The sequence below is a fragment of the Sorex araneus genome, chromosome 6 (genome assembly GCF_027595985.1).
Source record: "Sorex araneus isolate mSorAra2 chromosome 6, mSorAra2.pri, whole genome shotgun sequence".
In the NCBI taxonomy this organism is placed as follows: domain Eukaryota; kingdom Metazoa; phylum Chordata; class Mammalia; order Eulipotyphla; family Soricidae; genus Sorex; species Sorex araneus.
Genome location: NC_073307.1, coordinates 160060813 through 160079118, shown reverse-complemented (window position 1 = coordinate 160079118; position 18306 = coordinate 160060813). Strand labels below are relative to the sequence as shown.

The 18306-nt window shown below is 44.0% G+C and overlaps 1 protein-coding gene across 1 annotated transcript; it reads right to left on the bottom strand.

The window, feature by feature from the left end:
• Positions 1–3798: 3798 nt before the first annotated feature.
• LOC129405694 (secretoglobin family 1D member 2-like) lies at positions 3799–5983 on the bottom strand. The gene is made up of 3 exons (XM_055142784.1): positions 5864–5983; positions 4897–5090; positions 3799–3929 (listed from the first exon to the last, which is right to left on the bottom strand). The coding sequence occupies exons 1-3, from the start codon at positions 5916–5918 to the stop codon at positions 3906–3908; spliced, it is 273 nt and encodes a 90-aa protein (XP_054998759.1). The 5' UTR covers positions 5919–5983; the 3' UTR covers positions 3799–3905.
• Positions 5984–18306: the final 12323 nt, after the last annotated feature.

Here is an 18306-nt window from a genome sequence, read left to right as displayed (position 1 = left end):
GATGCTTCTGATGCCAGCATATGAGGGTTGAAAGTACAAACAGTCATTTTAGTCTTTCTTCATTTTGGCAGTCCTGTTCATTCCCAAGACTTTATCAGCCTCTCCTTGCTCATCCTTCCTAATGCTGCCATGTTGAGGGCTCTTTTGGTGTCAGGCAAATGAGGCCCATAATTAGTACTGTTTTCAGCATATCGAATACACCACGGGTAGCTTGCCATGTTCTAACAAGCGGGCGGGATAATTTCTCTAGTTGCCGAGCTCTCCGAGAGGGATGGAGGCTTAGAGGGTGGCATGCATTCGCCATTACAGGTGTTCCTCTGGTTCATACAAGATTTGGAGCCCATCTAGTATGGTGCGAAAATTATGAAAGATGGATATTAAGTGTCCTGTGCTCCGGAAAGCGGCCTAGAGCCTAGCGGTGGCTGGGTAGTAGAGGTATAATAACTATTGAAATTCTATAATGCTGGGAAGGACACTGGGGACACTGGAGCTGAGAAATTACACTAGTGGAGGGATGGGTGTTAGAACATTGTATGACTGAAATGAAACCATGAGCAATATTGTCATGCTCTATCTCATAGTGATTCGGTTGAAAAATATATTTAAAAACTTCAATGATGCTTTTCAAAGAATTGAAGCACACCCTTCTAAAATGTGTATGGAATATTAAAAGTACTAAGTAGCTAAAATAATCATAGGAAAGGAGATTAAACGAAGAACATCAGACCTGCCTGAGGTACACGTTATTGGGAATTTTGAAACTAGAATCTAATCGTGCTCCAACAGTAGTGATGCCACCAGGAAAGCAATCAGGAAAACCAGGAAGTGCCAATTCCGCGGGCTTGAGAAGATGCGCGAAAATATCCAACCCAGAGCAGAAGAAGGAATGAACAATCAAGCGAAATGAAGATACAAAGAATTTATGGATTAGCTTTACGTACAATGACATTGCAACTCTAGGAATTCTGGAAGACGAGCGAGAGCACAGGAAAGAGTATCCACGTCAGATATGAAAACCAAGAACTTCACCAATGTGAGGACAGAGTCATATGCCTGGATCAAGAGTCAGGAACCTAATGTAGGCAAGCAGGATATAGGGAAGATCTTCGTCCCAGATGAGGGCATTAAATTTCCTGTAGTTGCAAAAGTTAACCTTGCAGAAAAGGAGGAATTAGGGCCTGGAAAGACCCTCACTATCTATAGCAACAAGTGCAGAGAAGCTCCTGCAAAAACAAAAGATCAGGGAAGGAATTTCAAAGAAGACCATCTCTATTCCCAAACTCCCTCGTAACCTCCTTAGCAACGGACCTTTATCTAGGTAGGAGACCCTCGTGGTGACAGGTTGGAGAAACCCTCTACAGGCCACCTTCAACAAAGGAAAGGCACTCATATGCTGCTCTAGCCCCTGTGCCGCATGTGCACATGTGGCCAAGTACAAGTGGTGCCTGAGCACGTGTCACCCTCAATCCCCACATGAGATGTATAGCTTTCACGTCTAATGCTGAGACATGTGTAGGGGCTCCATTCGTCGTTGGAGAAGCCGGCGAAGCATGTTACTTGATCATTTTACTTGGGCACGTTACTCTCCGCTCTCTCCCACCTTCTAGCCCAGTTTCCCTTCAAAAGCACAAAATGCAACTGGAATTTCACTGCCGGTTCAATCCTGAAATTCCTTTCTGCGAGGTGAGACGAGAACCCAGTAACCCTGGGTCTCCGGTGGCAGAGGTAGTTGGGAGAAAGTGAATGTCTTTCTCCTTTCCACTTCATCTGAGCCAACCGTGGGCCCAACAACACCATCCTCACAAATCAAAAAGTTCCAGCAACTGATTTGGGGAAAACTGCAGAATGATGTGCAAATAATGTAACTATAATCCTGCCTCACACTAGGCACAAAGATCAAGTCCAGTGAAGGAAAGACTTCAGCATTTGACCAAAGCCACACAGTATATTGAGAAAACTCATGATTTGATCTCACTGGTAAAGTAAAGTTAAGCAAAAGACAACACATGGGACTATATCAAAAATGTGTTACATAGGCCCTTTCACAAACTCCCTCCCCCCAAGATTTGGATCTACCCATAAATAAGGTAGTTCAGTTACTAGAATGCAAAGGGTTTGTAAAGTGTAAAGGGGTGGAGGGGAGAGTTGTCCTGGTGCCCTTCCAGTATTCAAATAAAGAGAAAAGAGGTGTGTGATAGGCCTGCGCAGGCTGACTATAGCTTTCGGTGGTCAAGAGCCGGCTCGCCAGGCTAGATGGCAAGTGAACAATCGGTAGAACTGGAGACCCAGGAACCAGACCCGAGGGCTGGTCTGCAGTCGGTTACTTTCTCTCTCCTGCCCATCGTCTTCTGGTCTGGTGCAATCATAGTAGTAGCTTTCTTCATAGTGCGAAATCCCAAAATCCCAGTTCTCCTGCTCATCCTCAATGTCTCCTCATCGACTTCCTCGTCTTCAGCAACTGGTCCTCAGCGTCCAGTCTTCAGCATCTCCTCTAAGAGTCTAGTTTTGTTACATGGCATAGCCTCAACTATCTTCCTGTGTCTATACAAAAAGTTCATTAAACGGACAAATGACACCAAGGAAAGAGAAAAGCAATACAGGGTTATTATTGCCTGATGGAACCGCATTTAGATCAGGAGCAACCCAGTAAAAAATATTGAATGCCGTAAACAAACACCATGACCACTTAGTACCTGTATTGCAAAACATAATAGACAAAAAGAAAAGCGGGGTGAGAACAAAAATAAAACTCCTCCCATAGATGGAGGCTGAGAGTGGGGGTCAGTTGTTGGGGCTAGTGGTAGGAACACAGGAGACATTGGTTTTGGGAAATGTACACTGGTGTAGGGATGGATGCAGTATGATTAAATAACTGAAACCCAATTATGAGCAGTTTTTTAATGGTCTATCTCACAGATACTCGATGAAAAATTTTTTTTAAAAGTCATGTAGAGCTCCTGCTCCATTCAATCAGCTTCATCAATGGCGGGACAAATACTAGTACTCCTACATTAAAGAAAGAAAAAAAGAGTTTCTCAGGGTCCAGTACTCTGAGTCCGTTCATTTGAGTGGGTCCACAAGCTAGGGGTGGGGACTAGAGATTGGAGTGAGTCGGGAAGAAGACTGAGGTCTCCTGTTGTTGTTTTGACGCTACACTGAGAATTTAAGAAAAGTTCTTTGTATCACAGTAGGCCAAAAGAATGGAGGTCACAGAGAGAATCACCACTCTGGTCCTCTGAGCTCTTAAGTGGTTGTAATGGACCATTAGCCCTGGTGTGATTAAGGGTTCGCAGTCACATGGTCAATGGGAGCGTGCAGAGTTCTAACGAGAGAGGTGAATGCCTGAGCCTTGCCCTTATGCACAAATGCGTGGGTAGACTAGGAACCACGACCTATAAATACACAGCAGTGGAAACATGGTGTGGAGAAAAAACACACAGATGGTGATGGCTCTGATGAGGACGTACTGATATAGTTCCATGTGGAGAAATAAGATTAGACAGGTAAGTAGGCCATAAACTTTCGTTTCAAAGAAGACTGACAGGAATGCTTGAATTTCTGCGTTTCAAATCTAAGGTATCATTGTCACTCATTGGCCAAAGATGGAGTATGTATTGAGATACAGAATAACCCTGGAGCAGTATTTCTCTTGGGATCCCTGCAGTCATGTTGTCAAGGGTAATAACCCATTCCTTTTTTGCATCCGACTATTGATGACCAGTAAGAGCCCCTCATAGACCTCTCTACAAACACAAAGCTATACACCACTGCATAAAAAAGAGAGAGCAGACGTGTGTTGAGCAAGTAATTTATTAGAAGAGAGAGTGAAACCTTGACGTTTTCTTGAAATTCATTAGATCATTGTAAGGCATAGATGACAGATAGAAGACTTGTTATTATTGTTTCTAGCAGGCCGCAAGAATGTTCGTCTGTAATGGGAAGAACAGAAAAACATGGTGGTCAGTTATTCTGCAAGAGAGCTGACAGGTTCACACAGCTTATCCCTGAGGATGTCAATGCTATTTCAGGCAACACAGAAAAGAGGATCCCGCACAGCTGCCCACACGTGGGGTCTTTGACACACAGCTGGTTCCTGCCGCGGACAGAGCAGCCCACAAATATTCCCTGGATTCTCGCGTCAAATCCTTCTCTTTGACTTCCTTAGGGTGCTTGGGACTCTAAAGTAGCGACAGGGATGGGAAGATGGAGTGGTCCTTTCAGACTCCTGGCTGATAGTTCTGAAATGGATCGTGAGGTGCCTGTCAGCAGGACTGTTCAGATCCCGTGGATATTTGCAGATGAGCCTTGGCCTGCCTGCGAGTCAGCAGTTCTGGTGGAACATCTTACATCTTCCCTCATCTCCTTTCTGCATGAAGCCGTGAGGGCGGCAGGCAGCAGGAGCAGTGCAGGTGGGGTCTATGCCCACTGCACAGGGGTAAGAGATTGGTGGGTGAGGGCATGAGGTGCCCAGAGGGTACAGGCTTGCATATGGCAGCAGACCCCCAAGGACAAGCCTGTCCTGTCTACATCACAGCTTCCAGGTTCCCCTCAGCTCTCTCACATCTGCACGACATTCCCTATGCAGATGTTAGCAACACGGCACGCAGGGACGGGGAAGGAGGTCGTTGGCCCTTCCACATGATCCGTGGTGCCTGGATTTCCCCTCGGAGGGTCGTCGGCTGCGGGTACAGAGGGGACCTGCCAGGATGCTCTGTACCTCAGTACAGCTACTCTTGTAGGCAGGTGGAAAATTCTAACCTGCCATGTGGGCATGGCTCCACTTATTAGAAGAGAACAAGGGGTGATTCTCCACCCCCCTGCCAAGATCATTCCCAAATCTCTTTCAAATCTCTGCAACCCAGCTCAAAGACCTAAGTAGAAATAAAAAGAAATTACCAAAGTTTTTGCAATTAGAGCTCTCCCTGCAGGGTCCACGGCATTATTGTAGCAGGTCTTCCAAAGCATCTTGGCCTCCACAGCAGCATCAGGGGCATGAAATTGAGCAAGGTATAGTTTAAAGACACTTTCCGAGCTGATGACAAATGAACTCATATCTCCCGCAAGGGCTGGGCAAGTCATGGCTGCGTCAGCTAAAATGGAGGGAAAGAAAATACAATACAAGAGCAAATTTGTCTCTCATCGAACACTTGTGCATATCTCATCCCTTGTCCGCTGTTTGAGGAGGACAACACGAGATGGAGGTGACCCAGACCCCTTAGAGGATCTAGACGGGAAAGGAAATTTTTGAATCAGAAACTGTCGTGTTATTAGAAGACATGATACGGTGATCTCTTGATCTCTGCCTGCTACCTGAAACTCATTTGTATTATCTTTCTCACCCCATTACTATACTCGTACTGCTGACTGCTGTGAACCTGACTAGGAACAGGCAATGTGGAGGCATGGAACTTTGGGCTCCAGTTCAAGGATCTGCTGAGTATTTATACAAGGTTTCACATCCGCATCATTTCCTTTCTTTACTTTTCTTTCAAGTTTTTGGAACAGCACCCACAAAATATTCAGGGACCACACCTGACGGTCCTTGATGGGAACATTTATGGTGCTGGGGATTAAATGGCCACATGCGAAGCAAGAACTTAAGCCATGCAATACCTTCTAGCCCTCACGCCCGAATCTCCTACTTCTTTCTCCCTCCTAACATTTGGAAAGGGATCACACTGAACTCGTCATGTAAAGTGGAAGTTGGTGATGATGAGAAGTGATAGGACTCCAGTGGAACAGCCATATGCTTTATGGGAACAGTTCACAGAGGAAACATTTTGAACTAGCATGTGTTCAGGCCCCTCTAAGTCATTTTCTGAGTTCAGGTCTGATGCTAGTCTGCTGGGGGAAATGTACTCACCCTGGTAGCAGCAAAGGGCCAGAGCGACCAGCAGGGCACACAGGGACAGCTTCATGGTGTTTGTGGCTGGGAGCTGTGAGCTTGCGCAAGGGATGAGCAGTCAGCAGCTGGACTCGGGAGCCTGGGCAGCGCAGGGTCATTTGTACCCAGAGAGCCTTCCTGGTCCTGCCCACAGCGACACGTGTAGGTCACAAGGTTTGGCTTCCATCCCTCTCTCCCTCCCTCGACTGAAGTTATGTCTCAGCGTGCCAGGCTGCAAAGTCTTGGCCAAAGATTCTAGAAAAGGCTCTGCTGAGTTATTAGCCTCTGCTTTGAGCAAGGATCATAGTTGTTTGGAAAGACAGAGCCTATGAATTGCCATTAGCCTATCTCCTCTCTAGTGCCACAATTACGAGTGCGTGTCTGGTTGTTCAGAGGTTACATAGTCCTGTGACTGTGTAGAACAGTCTTGATTGAAGGGAATTACTTTCAGCCATGCATGTGTGAATGAAAGTACACAGACCTACTGATCACCATGCTTGTGAGCAATTGATTTCCTCTGTGGAAACTTCCTGCTGGGTGGACAGGGAATGGTCATTGGCCTGGAGACCGTTTTGAAGGAATGAGTCCCGGGAGAGAGCAGACTCCAGTATGCTGACTCCAGTATGCTGTACGCGCAGCTTGAATTTCCTATCAATTCGAACGTATCCTAGGATTAATATTCATTACAGCAAATGATGTGCAAACCGATGTGATGAGGCTCTGTGTCTTCAGGAGCCTCGGAGACATCTGCGGTGTTGCAAAATTCCAGAGGCCTTGACTATGGTTCCCAATGTTCAGGATCCCTACATCACTTGTAGGTGTAACCCTGGTTGGTCCAGAGCAACCCAGGTATCAGTTTGGGTTGTCTGAGCCCCTGACAGGACCAGGCTGAGTTCAGCCTGGATTGGGCCCCTGGCAAAACCTCTCTCTTCAAGGGACAGTATGGTCAATGAAAAAATGAAATTTGTTCTTCGGTTTTTTCAGAGGAAATGAACAGACTTCACCCAAAAGAGAGTAGCTGAATAAAGATAAGCAACAAATTCATTGGCATCTGAATACCATAAGATGAACAATGTGACATTCCAATTGAGAACAGAGTGGCAGAAGCAATCAATGGGATGAGAATAGACCTAGGATTAGAAGTGGTGCCAACGTGGTACATTGGTCATGAAGGTCCTTATTACTATTTTTCCTCATGAGGACACACTGATGCAGATAATACAAATTTTACAGGCCTCTAATACAACAAAAATGAAATGGAAGAGCAGGTCAGTAAAAGGAGGCCAGGGCAGTCACAGAGTCAAATAACAGCAGAGCAACAACAAATGATGCAAAGATCTACTCGACTCAAATTCACACGCACTAAATATGCTCTCCTGTAAAAATCAAAGTATCTTTTGGGTAAAAGAAAGGTGGCCTGATAGCAATACCAAGACGAGTGACTGAGAATGGAGAGAGAAAGGAGCTCTATCAGTAAGAAAGACTTCCATTCAAGCAAGAACTAGGGCTGTCGAAATTCAGTAAAGAACAGAGCCCTTCTGAGATGTGTGTCCCCAAGCAAGGAGTATTTGTAGAGACGTGATGGCTCAGGTGCTTTGTGTGCGCAGAGGTCGAAGATGACAGGAAAGTGGAAGGTAGGCTGTGAAGCTGAGGAGGCAATTGAGCAAAGTCATGGATGGCAATGCACTCAGCACAGAGATCATGCAGAGGGCCATTCTCCTGCAGGATATGTGTGACCTGGGCTCCACAAGTGTCCCTGATACAGAGACACCTTTGGCTGAGTCAGAGACACCTCTGTCACAAAGTAATGCTGGTCGATGTTTCTCTGTCACACACATCCTCAACAGAGATTCCACCAAATTGCAAGAAAAAACTCATTTTATGGGAACATGGAAAGACTATGACAGGATAATAGCGGCAGACTGGTTTTCTCTCCCTTCACATCAAGCAGCGTTGCGTCTACACAATAGAAACAACCAGATCACCTTGGACAGGAGAAATGTCCAGAGTGGTGGGTGGATAGAGGCAAAACATTAAGGTAAGTAGGGCCTCACTCGTCCTGCAGCGGACTTTTCTGCAACAGCTTTCCACATGCATCTCCTATTGCCCAAGGAAGGAAAGGTCCACAGCTGTGTGAAGGCAACGGTCAGCAAGCAAAAGGGGCATCAAAGGGCAGGACAAAAGCTTCATTTGAACAAGGAAGCTTGTGTTGCAGATAATAACTGACCCCTAAGAAATACCATATCTGAATGGGGATTAAGTTGGAAACATCTCATCTGGCAATGCCAAGTTATATAAAACCAGAATTTAGAACTCAAGCCAGCCAGAACTCAAGCAGCTTCTCACCCAAGGTCTGCTTCAAAATCCACATACCTGTCTCAAAGATCTTGGTTGGTTCAGTATGATAATGATTCTCTCTGAGAAACAAAAAGGCTTGGAGAGCCCAGCCATAGGCTCCAAATTATTTCACTGTTCATTAAGCTTTCCCCAATTGATATTACAAAGACCTCCAAAAAAGTAAGAAAGTGCTGAATCTGGAAGTGGCATTGCTAAAATTTGTATGCAATTTCAAAGATTTTCAAATCTACTCAGTTGTTCTGATGGAGGGAAAGGTTGAGTGTATGAGGAGAGACATGGCATCGCTTACTTCAACTGCACTCTAAAAGTATAGTAATGCAAACAATGTGATAGTAGACCAAGTAAGCATATACTCACGCCTCCAGAGTCTGAAGAAGAGGATGAAAATAAGCCCTCAGATATATAGGCAGAAAAGTAAAATGAAAGGACTAGGGATATATATGGCATCAAGGAAATTCTCTTCAACTAGTTCTCAGACAACTGCATTATCACACACAGGAGTACTTGGTTAAGTCTCTCACATCATGCGTAGACATTCATTCAAAATATATGAAGGATTTTGATGTTTGACCAGAACACACGAAATATTGCTGAGGGTAAGACCTTAATGATACAGGCTTCACATTGTTTTACATGACCCATCTCGACTGGCAGGTACAAACACCAAAGTAAATCATGCCGATGTCATCAAGCAAAAAATCGTCTGCACTGTGAAATACACTACCAACAAAACAAAAGAGCATCCTACTGAATCAGAGAAAATAGTCACAGAGAGTAATTCTGAAAATGTAAGAGCGAATATCTTAATACATAAGGAACTTAGAAAACTGAAGAGCAAAGTAAAAAATTATTGAAAAATGGAAAAGTGAGTAGAGCTGAACAGACACTTATTCAATGAAAACATATAAGGTGACCAACAAGGACATGGAAAAGCTCGTCAGCACTGATACTCTGATAACTTAAAGTGAGAACAACACTACCATGTCGCTTAAGCAGAAATGCCTATTTCAAAAAGTACAAAAATACCAAGCACCCCGGTGATGTGGAGTAAAGGAATTTTTATTCATATTGAGAGACTCTCTAATTGGCTTCACCCTTCGTGGTAAACTATGTAGAGATTCTACCCGTCCGCCCAATCTCAGCAAATAATGCTACCCCTCTATCCACCAATTCTACTCTTAGGACTGAAATAATGATGACAAAGAACAGAAAAAGAACAACAAAACACATTTCAGTAGAATCAGAAATTGTACCAACAATCTTTACAGACCATAATGCACTGAAGATAGAAGTTTACCAAGCACAGACACTGAGAACCAAACCAAACAACAGAAATTGAACAACACAATGTTGAACAATGAGAGGGTCACAATGGAAATCAAGGAAAAACTCAGAAGATACCTGGAAACGAGTGAAAACGTAGACACGAGTTACCAGAAACTATGGGACGCAGCTAAATCTGTGCAAAGGGGAAAATTTATAGCTCTCCAATCATTCCTCAGAAAGGAACAAAGGGTCCACATAAATAACTAGACTGCACAGCTCAAGATCTTACAAACGGAAAAGCAAGGAGCCCAAAGCAGTCAGAAGGAAAGAAATAACAAAAATAAGAGCATAAAATCACAACATGGAAACGCAGGGGAATTTTATTCATATTGGTAGGACTATATCATCCTCTTTACCCTATGTGGAAAACTATGTAGAGATCCACCGCACCAAAAGACCTGCCCTTCTATCTAACAATCCTCTCTTACGTATCTAATAAGCATGAAAAAGAACAATATTTCGGGCAGCTAAATTAGTGCTTCTATTCATTACTCTTCTATTTTCAGGAGCCCCAAACTACAAAGAACCCAGCTGCAATCATGCACCTAGAACAGACGTGCATGATCACCATGGAATACTGTCCAACTTAGAAAAGCAGTACTGTTTTGTTGAAGATATGTATAGGATTATGCTAAGCAGAATATGCCAGAAGGAGAAGGGCAAATAGCAGATCTGTCACTCATATGAGAAATGTCAAGTATGAAAACAAGAGAAAAATGTCCATTAAAAACAAAACTTGAGATTCTGACAGAGAAGCGAGGAGACCACTAGACGGAGAGAGCTGACAGAAAGGGTCCAGTGGGCTCAGGTGGAGGGACTTGTCACTTTGGTCATGAATACTATGCAGTAATATTGAACCTCTAGAAGATAACAACATTCTGCTCTTGTGAGCCAATTGGGGGGATAAAAGGGAGAGAAAGGGAGAGATAGCTTAAAGTTTGTGCGCGAGGGAAATTCTGTGCTCCAGAGCGGAGAGAACCCAGGACACATCCTTGAAAATGTGAAAGTCCACATGTCAAAAGGGCACCTGTGATGAGTTTGATTCTCAGCAGAATAGAAGAAAAATTCAATGGACAACTGCCTTTAGGTGTCCTGTGGAAGAGTCCAGAGCCGCTTTGCACCTCTGGGGAAAATACAGCAGCATCCACAGCCTCATAAGCCCATTTTACCCACATTCAGTTTCCCCTAGGAAAACAGAGCCGCAGTAATGATGTGTGATCCAAATAAGTCATAGAAAGTAAATGATCTCTACCTTGCAGAGTCATCTCAAAGCAGACCCAAATCAGAAGCACATTGTGTTCACAATCAGGAAAACAAACATGCTTCACTGGGACTCTTGGTGACATCAGCGTGATGTTTGACTTAGAAATTAGAGAGATTATGTTGATTGACTTTGAAGTTTTATTTTGTTAAGGATATGTCATCCCTGGCACTAATTTATTACAAGACTCTGTGAAGAGCATATTTTCCAGTTGCGGGGGATGGCAAGTTGGTTTGGGGTTTTATTCATTGTTTTTGAGGACGGCCTCCTAAAAACACCCTACAATTCTCTGCCCAATAGGCTGCTAATCTAATGTGAGGTCCCCAGGATGAAGACCTGCAGGAAAGTTACAGGATCAGGGATGTATTTCCGGAGTCAACCCAGCAGGGGTCTGGGGCCTCCAGGGCTACACCGGGCTGTGCTCAGGTGGGGGAAGTACTTCACATCATGATTTGGCAATGTTCTGGAGATGACATGGTACAGGGATCACACTAAATCGGTAGCATGCGACTATTCGCTTCCTTTAAAAATGTTATTTTCTGAAATTGTTCCCAATACTTGATTACATTAAATATTCCACCACCAATCACCATCATTAACCTTTCCCATCACTATTCTTACAAATTTCCACTCCACCAACCATACCTGATCAAAATATACATCCTAAAGAATTTATTTTGTATTGCTTGTTATGAAGAATCCGCTGAAAATGATCCCAAAAGTTTTCCTTAGAGGAAAGTGTGTGAAGATTGTTGTATCTGACTTTGGTCTCATTAAACCCGTGAATCAGAGATGACTAATGTTGTTCGAGGTTGACTAATGTTGTTAGAGGTTGAGTCTTGTGCGCATATATTTACATATAAATATACATTTGCATATATATTTTACATTGAGATCTATTGCCTTTGCTTTATACCCCAGCAAATGTGGTGTGCCACCCCTGATAGAACAATGGATTAGAGAATGAGATGTCATGTTCCAGAATTTCTGAACTTTTAGATAGGGTGCTAGAGCTGCAGTTAATTAATTTTTGTTTGCTTTTGAGTCACACCCAGCGATGCTCAGGGTCACTCCTGGCTTTACACTCAGCAATTACCTCCGGTAGTGCTGGGGAACCATATGGGATGCAGAGGATCGAACCCAGATCGATCCCAGGCAAGGCAAAACACCCCGCCCACTATAAAACAGCTCAGGCACCCTGGAGTTAAATTTTTAACTGGATGTTGACTTTGGTCACACGAGGCATCCATACAGAATATTGCTCTCTTCCAAGATTTATTTGTGAGTCTCTGGATCGTGGCTTTTAAGAGGCTTCTGTTGTAATAGAGGCAGCTCTTGGGAATGACTGTGAGGCTCTCAGAAGAACATGGAGTGGAAGGTGACCACCCGTTCCCAACTCCACAAGAGCCTGGAGATTTCAGTTACAAAACCTGCATCCTTGGCTTTTTCCACATATCCATTCTCATGTGTGAGGGGCGTATTCAGAGCCTGTGGAGATCAGCCATGAGCAAGGCAGTGATTGGGTTCTGGAGGGTTTTTGCTTCCGGGGCTCTTTTAGAGTGTGTGGTGGGTTCACCCGCCCTGTTTAGAGTTGCCCAGGATAAACTCGGCCGGTGTCACGTGTGGAGGCATCCTTACAGCTTGGTGCTCTATACTGAGGTTTATTTGGTTCTCTCGCGTCCATGGCCATTCCTGAGTTTATGGGGCAGTAGAGTCCATTCTTGGGCATGACTGCCAGGCTCCTGGAAAGGTATGCATTTGAGACCCTCTGGCATATCTCATACTAGAAATCTCAAACCCTCAATTTCCCAGTTTTCATTCAGTGATCCTAGCAAATTTCCTTCCAGGGGAGGCGCTGTCATCAAAACTAAACATCCGGTATTAACCACACTTCATGTGGAAAATGAGGGTGAGCATCTACTGAAGTTTCACGACTCTAGAGTGCCAGCACTTTATCAAGATGAAGTGATCATATTCTTGTGAGTCTGTTTCAGAATATTCAACTCTCTTGCTTGGTCTGCGGGTCTGTTTTTATTCCAGAACCATGCTGTTTGAGTGACTACTGCTTTGTACTACAGCTTGAAGTTTGGGAAGGTGATGCAACCCATCTTCTTTTTCTCAAAATCTCATTTGCTATTCAAGGGGCTTTATTGCTCCATATGAATTTCTAGCGTGTTTTGTCTGTTTGGAAAATATCAAGGGTATCCTTGTAGGGAATGCATTGAATCTGTATAATGCTTCGGAGAGTATTGTCATTTTGATAATGTTAATCCTCCCTCTCCAGGCGCAGGAGGTGTGTCTCCATCATTTCCTAGTGTCCTCTTTCATTTCTTGAAGCAGTGTTTTGTAGTTTTGCAGTTTCCTTTGGATAAGTCCTTCACCTCTTGAGGGTTGGTGTGTGTGTGTAAGTGTGTGTTTGTGTATGTGTGTGTGTGAGACACCTGGCGATGCACAGGGTTTAGTCCCAGTTCTGCACTCAGGATTAACCCCTGGCGGTTCTCGGGGGCCACATGGAATGCTGGGAATCTTACCCGGTTTGGCCCCGTGAAAGTTAAACTCCCTAACGGCTGTGCTAGCACTCCAGCCCTGTGCACCTCTGTAATTAAGCTGATTCCAAGGTATTTGATTTTCTGAGGCACTATTGTGAATTGGATTTTTTTAGAAATATATCTTTCTTCTCTTTCAATATTTGTTCGGCATAAAGCCATGGATTTTTGTGTATTGATTTTGTAACCTGCCACTTTAGCGTTCATGCCTATTGTTTCTAGGAGCTTTTCTACAGAGCTTTAGAATTTTATAAGTATCGTATCATCATGTCATCTGCAAACAGTGATAGCTTGACTTCTTCCGTTCCTGTCTGGATTCCCTTGATATCTTTTTCTTGCGTAAGCGCCATGCCAAGTACTTCTAGTACGAGATTTTATCAAAGTGCCGAGAATGAACAAGAAAATCGGAATCTTTTATAAAGGAGCAAGGAATCTGAAAGGGACCAAGGAAACCTAATTAACAAGTGGTGCTGGGCTGTTTACAATAGCCAGAATCTGGGAAAAAACCCGAGTGCCCTAGAACAGATGACTGGTTGAAGAAACTCTGGTACATCTATACAATGGAATACTATGCAGCTGTTAGAAAAAATGAGGTCATGACGTTTGCATATAAGTGGATCAATATGGAAAGTATCATTCTAAGTGAAATGAGTCAGAAAGAGAGAGACAGACATAGAAAGATTTCACTCATCTGTGGAATATAGAATAATAGACTATAAGACTAACGCCCAAGAATAGTAGAAATAAGTACCAGGAGATTGTTTCCATGGCTCGGAGGCTGGTCTCTCATTCTGGGTAACTCAGGGAAGGGACCACCAAGTAAAAGGTGGTTGGAGGTCATGTGGGGGAAGGGTGATGCGGGCGGAAATCAGACTAGAGACTGAACACAATGGCCACTCAACACCTTTCTTGCAAACCACAACACCGAATCAGAGAGAGAGAACAAAAGGGAATTCTCTGCCATAGTGGCAGGATGGGGTGGGGGGAGACGGGACTGGGGAGGGTGGGAGAGATACCGGGTTTACTTGTGGTGGAGAATGGGCACTGGTGAAGGGATGGGTTATCGAACTTTGTATGGGGGAAACATGAACACAAACATGTATGGATCTGTAACTGTACCCTCATGATGACTCTCTAATTAAAAATAAAGTAATAAAAAAAAACAATAAAAAAACAAGTGGTGCTGGGGAAACTGGAAAGCTACATTCAAAACAATGAATTCAGATTTCAGTCTAATGACAAGCACGAGTCAGATCAAGGTGGATTGAAGACCTCAGTATCAGAACTGAATCCACAAGTTACAGGGAGGACAATGTAGGAAGAATGCTCCATGCTATTGAAACTCAAAGCATCTTCAAGGATAAAAAACCACTTGGAAACAAAGATAAACGAGTGGGACTACATTACACTAAGAAGCTCCTGCACATTAACAAACAAACAAAGAAAGAAACAAACAAAAGACCAGTGACCAAAATACAGAGAGCCCAACGAATGAGAAAAATTACTTACCCAATAGTCATCAGATGGGGACTTAGCATGCAGCATATACAAGACACTGGTTGATCTTTACAAGGAAAAAACCCTCCAATCTTATTGAAAAATGGGAAGTGGAAATGAACAGAAACTTTCTCAAACAAGAAAAGCATATGGACAATATTGTATGAAAAATTGCTCTGCACCGCTAATCATCAGGGAGATGCAAATCATAACAACAATGTAATATCATCTTACACCACAGAAACTGGCACACATCAGAAAGAACAAGAACAACCCATGTTGGCGTAGATGCAGGGAAAATAGGACTCTCTTTCATTGTTGGTGGGAATGCCGAAGGTCCAGCCTTTTTGGAAAACAATATGGACATTTCTCCAAAAACTGGATATTGAGATTCCGTATGACCCGGCAATACCACCTCTGGTAAAACGTCCCGTGGATGCAAAGTAGAACAGTGGAAATGACATCTGCATTTGCACATTTATTGCAGCACTCTTCACAATGTTCACAATAACCAGAATCTGGAAACAACCCAAGTGCCCTGAACAGTTCCCTGGTTCAAGAAACCTTGGTACATCTACACATTGGAATCCTACGCAGCTGTTAGGAATGATGAAGTCATGAGAGTTGCTTGTAAATGGATGGACATGCTAAGTCAAAAGGAGTCAGAAAGAGAGGGACTGACATAGAATGAGTGCACTCAACTTGTGGAATATATCACTTGTATCACTTGTCATCCCATTGACCTTCAATTTGCTCGAGAGGGCGCCAGTAAAGTCTCCATTTTTCCATGCTGCATGCTAATGTAGACATCAATGATATCTGCTCACTCCAGGAAGACGAAGGCCTTAAATCGTTCATTCAGGATTTTGACAACGAAGTCTGACCATCTTGTTGGTGGGCGGGTCACGCAGTCTTTTGATGTCCCGTGGAATCCAGTGAGTAACAGCTCAAGTCCAGTGCTCATCTCTGAATCGCATTACGTTTCTGGCCCATCTGATTTTTAATGCCTTGGCAAACGAGACACTGTCCCTGACTCTTGACCTTCGACAGATGTCAGAACACCAGATTCCTTCTCTCACTTGAGTGAAACGTGATACTCCATGCATAGATCTTTCAATTCCATTTGTGATACTCGAATAACGTTCTCATCCTGTCTTTGTAGGGCCCAGGTCTCTGAGGTTTTAGTGCAGGAACAACCGTGGAGTCGAAAAGAAGTGCCTGGAACCCCAGGTTCTTCATCCTCTTAACCACATCTTCGACACTCTCAAAGGCATTTCATGCTGCTTTCTTCCTCCTGTGCAATGCTGGTGACAAGTCGTTTCTCGTGTTGTGCTCTTGACGCAAGTACACATAGCTGCTGCATTCCATGGAGAACAAACGGAATCTCAGGCACTAGTTTGTTTTTCATGAATATCGTTTTGCTGAGATTCAGCTGCAGTCCGACCTTGCCACACTTGCAGTCAAAATCAGACAGCATTTGGGCCACTTTGCTAATGTTTGCCATTATGAGAACAATGTCATCAGCAAAGAAACCCGGCTTTCTCGCCTGGTTGTCCTACAACTACTGTTCTGAAATGGGATGACGGATTTTTCAGAAGAGAGGACCTTGGGAACGACATATCTATCCTGTGAAATTTGGTATGTAGGCAGGTGGATGTGGCTATCGAAGAGATCCATGTAAAAGGCATGAATAATCCTCTCCATTACCATTCTGGATGATGTGATAGATCCATCAGGATATTGGAGGGCAGTCCTCTTGGTGTTTTAGACAGGCGAGCGTTGCGAATACTTTTCCCAGCTTCTGCTACATTGGCCAACACTGCTGCTCTTCTCTCACTGAGGTCTTTGAAGATTTGTCGCTTCTCTGCACAGCTTTTGAGCTCGGACGTTAGCTTGTGGTTTCCCGCAGCTCGTGCAAACCCTGTTGGTGAGTGAGCTCGAGCGTTTCCGAAGACAGGCCTCTGGTTGTGGATTTCCCACTATCGGCATTTCTCGTGAAATCATTTAAGATGCTGAACCAGTCAATCATATTCCTCGTTAATGCTGTCTTCAACGGCATCTTCCCACATGGCAGCAATAGTGCCAAAGAGGACCCAGTTGGGGGTCATTCTAGGAGTTCTCCTCTTAAATTTAAACTTTGCAGTCCTTTCTCGCCGATCTGTCATGTACAATATTGCACAAAAGGGACGGTGGTCCAATCCCTTTTGGAATTTTGGGACACGGAGACATCAGTCTGGCAAAACCTTCGATAGAATATGATGTGGTGGTCAATCAAATTGTTGAACTGTCACCTGGGAGACTCCCATGTCCATCGTTTTGATTATGCCTTCTGGAACTGTGAGTTACCATGGATGCTCTTGGTTGACATGATGAATTCAGACAGTCTCTCACCCTGTTCGTTTCATTCTAGGCCAAGGGGCCCAATGTGGAGTTCTTTGGGCGACCTTCGCGGTCGAATATAAAATAACATAATATGAGACTAAGACCAAGAACCGTACAGACAATGGCCAGGAGGATATCTCCGTGCTTTGGAAGACTGCCTCATGGACTGGGAGAGAAGGCATTTGGAATGGCCAAGGGACCACTAGGTCAATATGGGTGGGAGGGATCGCTGGGGATAGGACATGTGTGCTGAAACTACACGAAGGACCAAACAAGATGATCTCTCAGTATCTGTATAGCAAAACATAATGCTCCAAAGTCGAGAGAGTGTAAGGAGGAGGGTGTCTGCCAAAGAGGCAGGGGGTTGGAAGGGGTGGAGGTAGCGGTAGGGATGCTGGGAATATTTGGGGTGGAAAATGCAACTTGTGGAGGGTTGGGTGCTCGATCATTGTTGGACTGATATTCAATCATGAAAGCTTTGTAACGGTAGTTCACGAGGATTCAATAAAACAATGAAAAGATGAAGAGTTCCAGCCCTGAATTTGAATTCAGGGAGTTTTAGTTCAATTCATGACTAATCTGGGAATACCCAACGGCTAACTTCAGAATCGAGAACAAACCTGGAATATTCCACCAGAATTCTGAACGTAGAGGCACAGAAGAGGTAGAATAATTGGAGCTGGCTGTCTTCTTTATAGGAGAAAATATAGGTATACATTTATTCCTATAAATTCCCTTTTCAAGTTGAGTCATTTGTCACAAATTTATCTGCCATGGGAGACAAAATGCCTGCATGTCTATTTCTTTGTTTTCTATTTTTTTTATTGACTCACCATGTGTGAAGTTACAAAGCTTTCAGGTTGAAGTCTCAATTACATAATGCCCGAACACCCATCCTTTCACCAGTGCATATATTCCACCACGAAGAACCACGGGAAACCACTCCCCATCCCATTCCACCACCCACCATCCCCAAACCCCGCATGTGTGGCCACATGACCTCATATCTCTTTATTCTCTGCAATGGAAAACATATTTTCAAATGCTTCCAT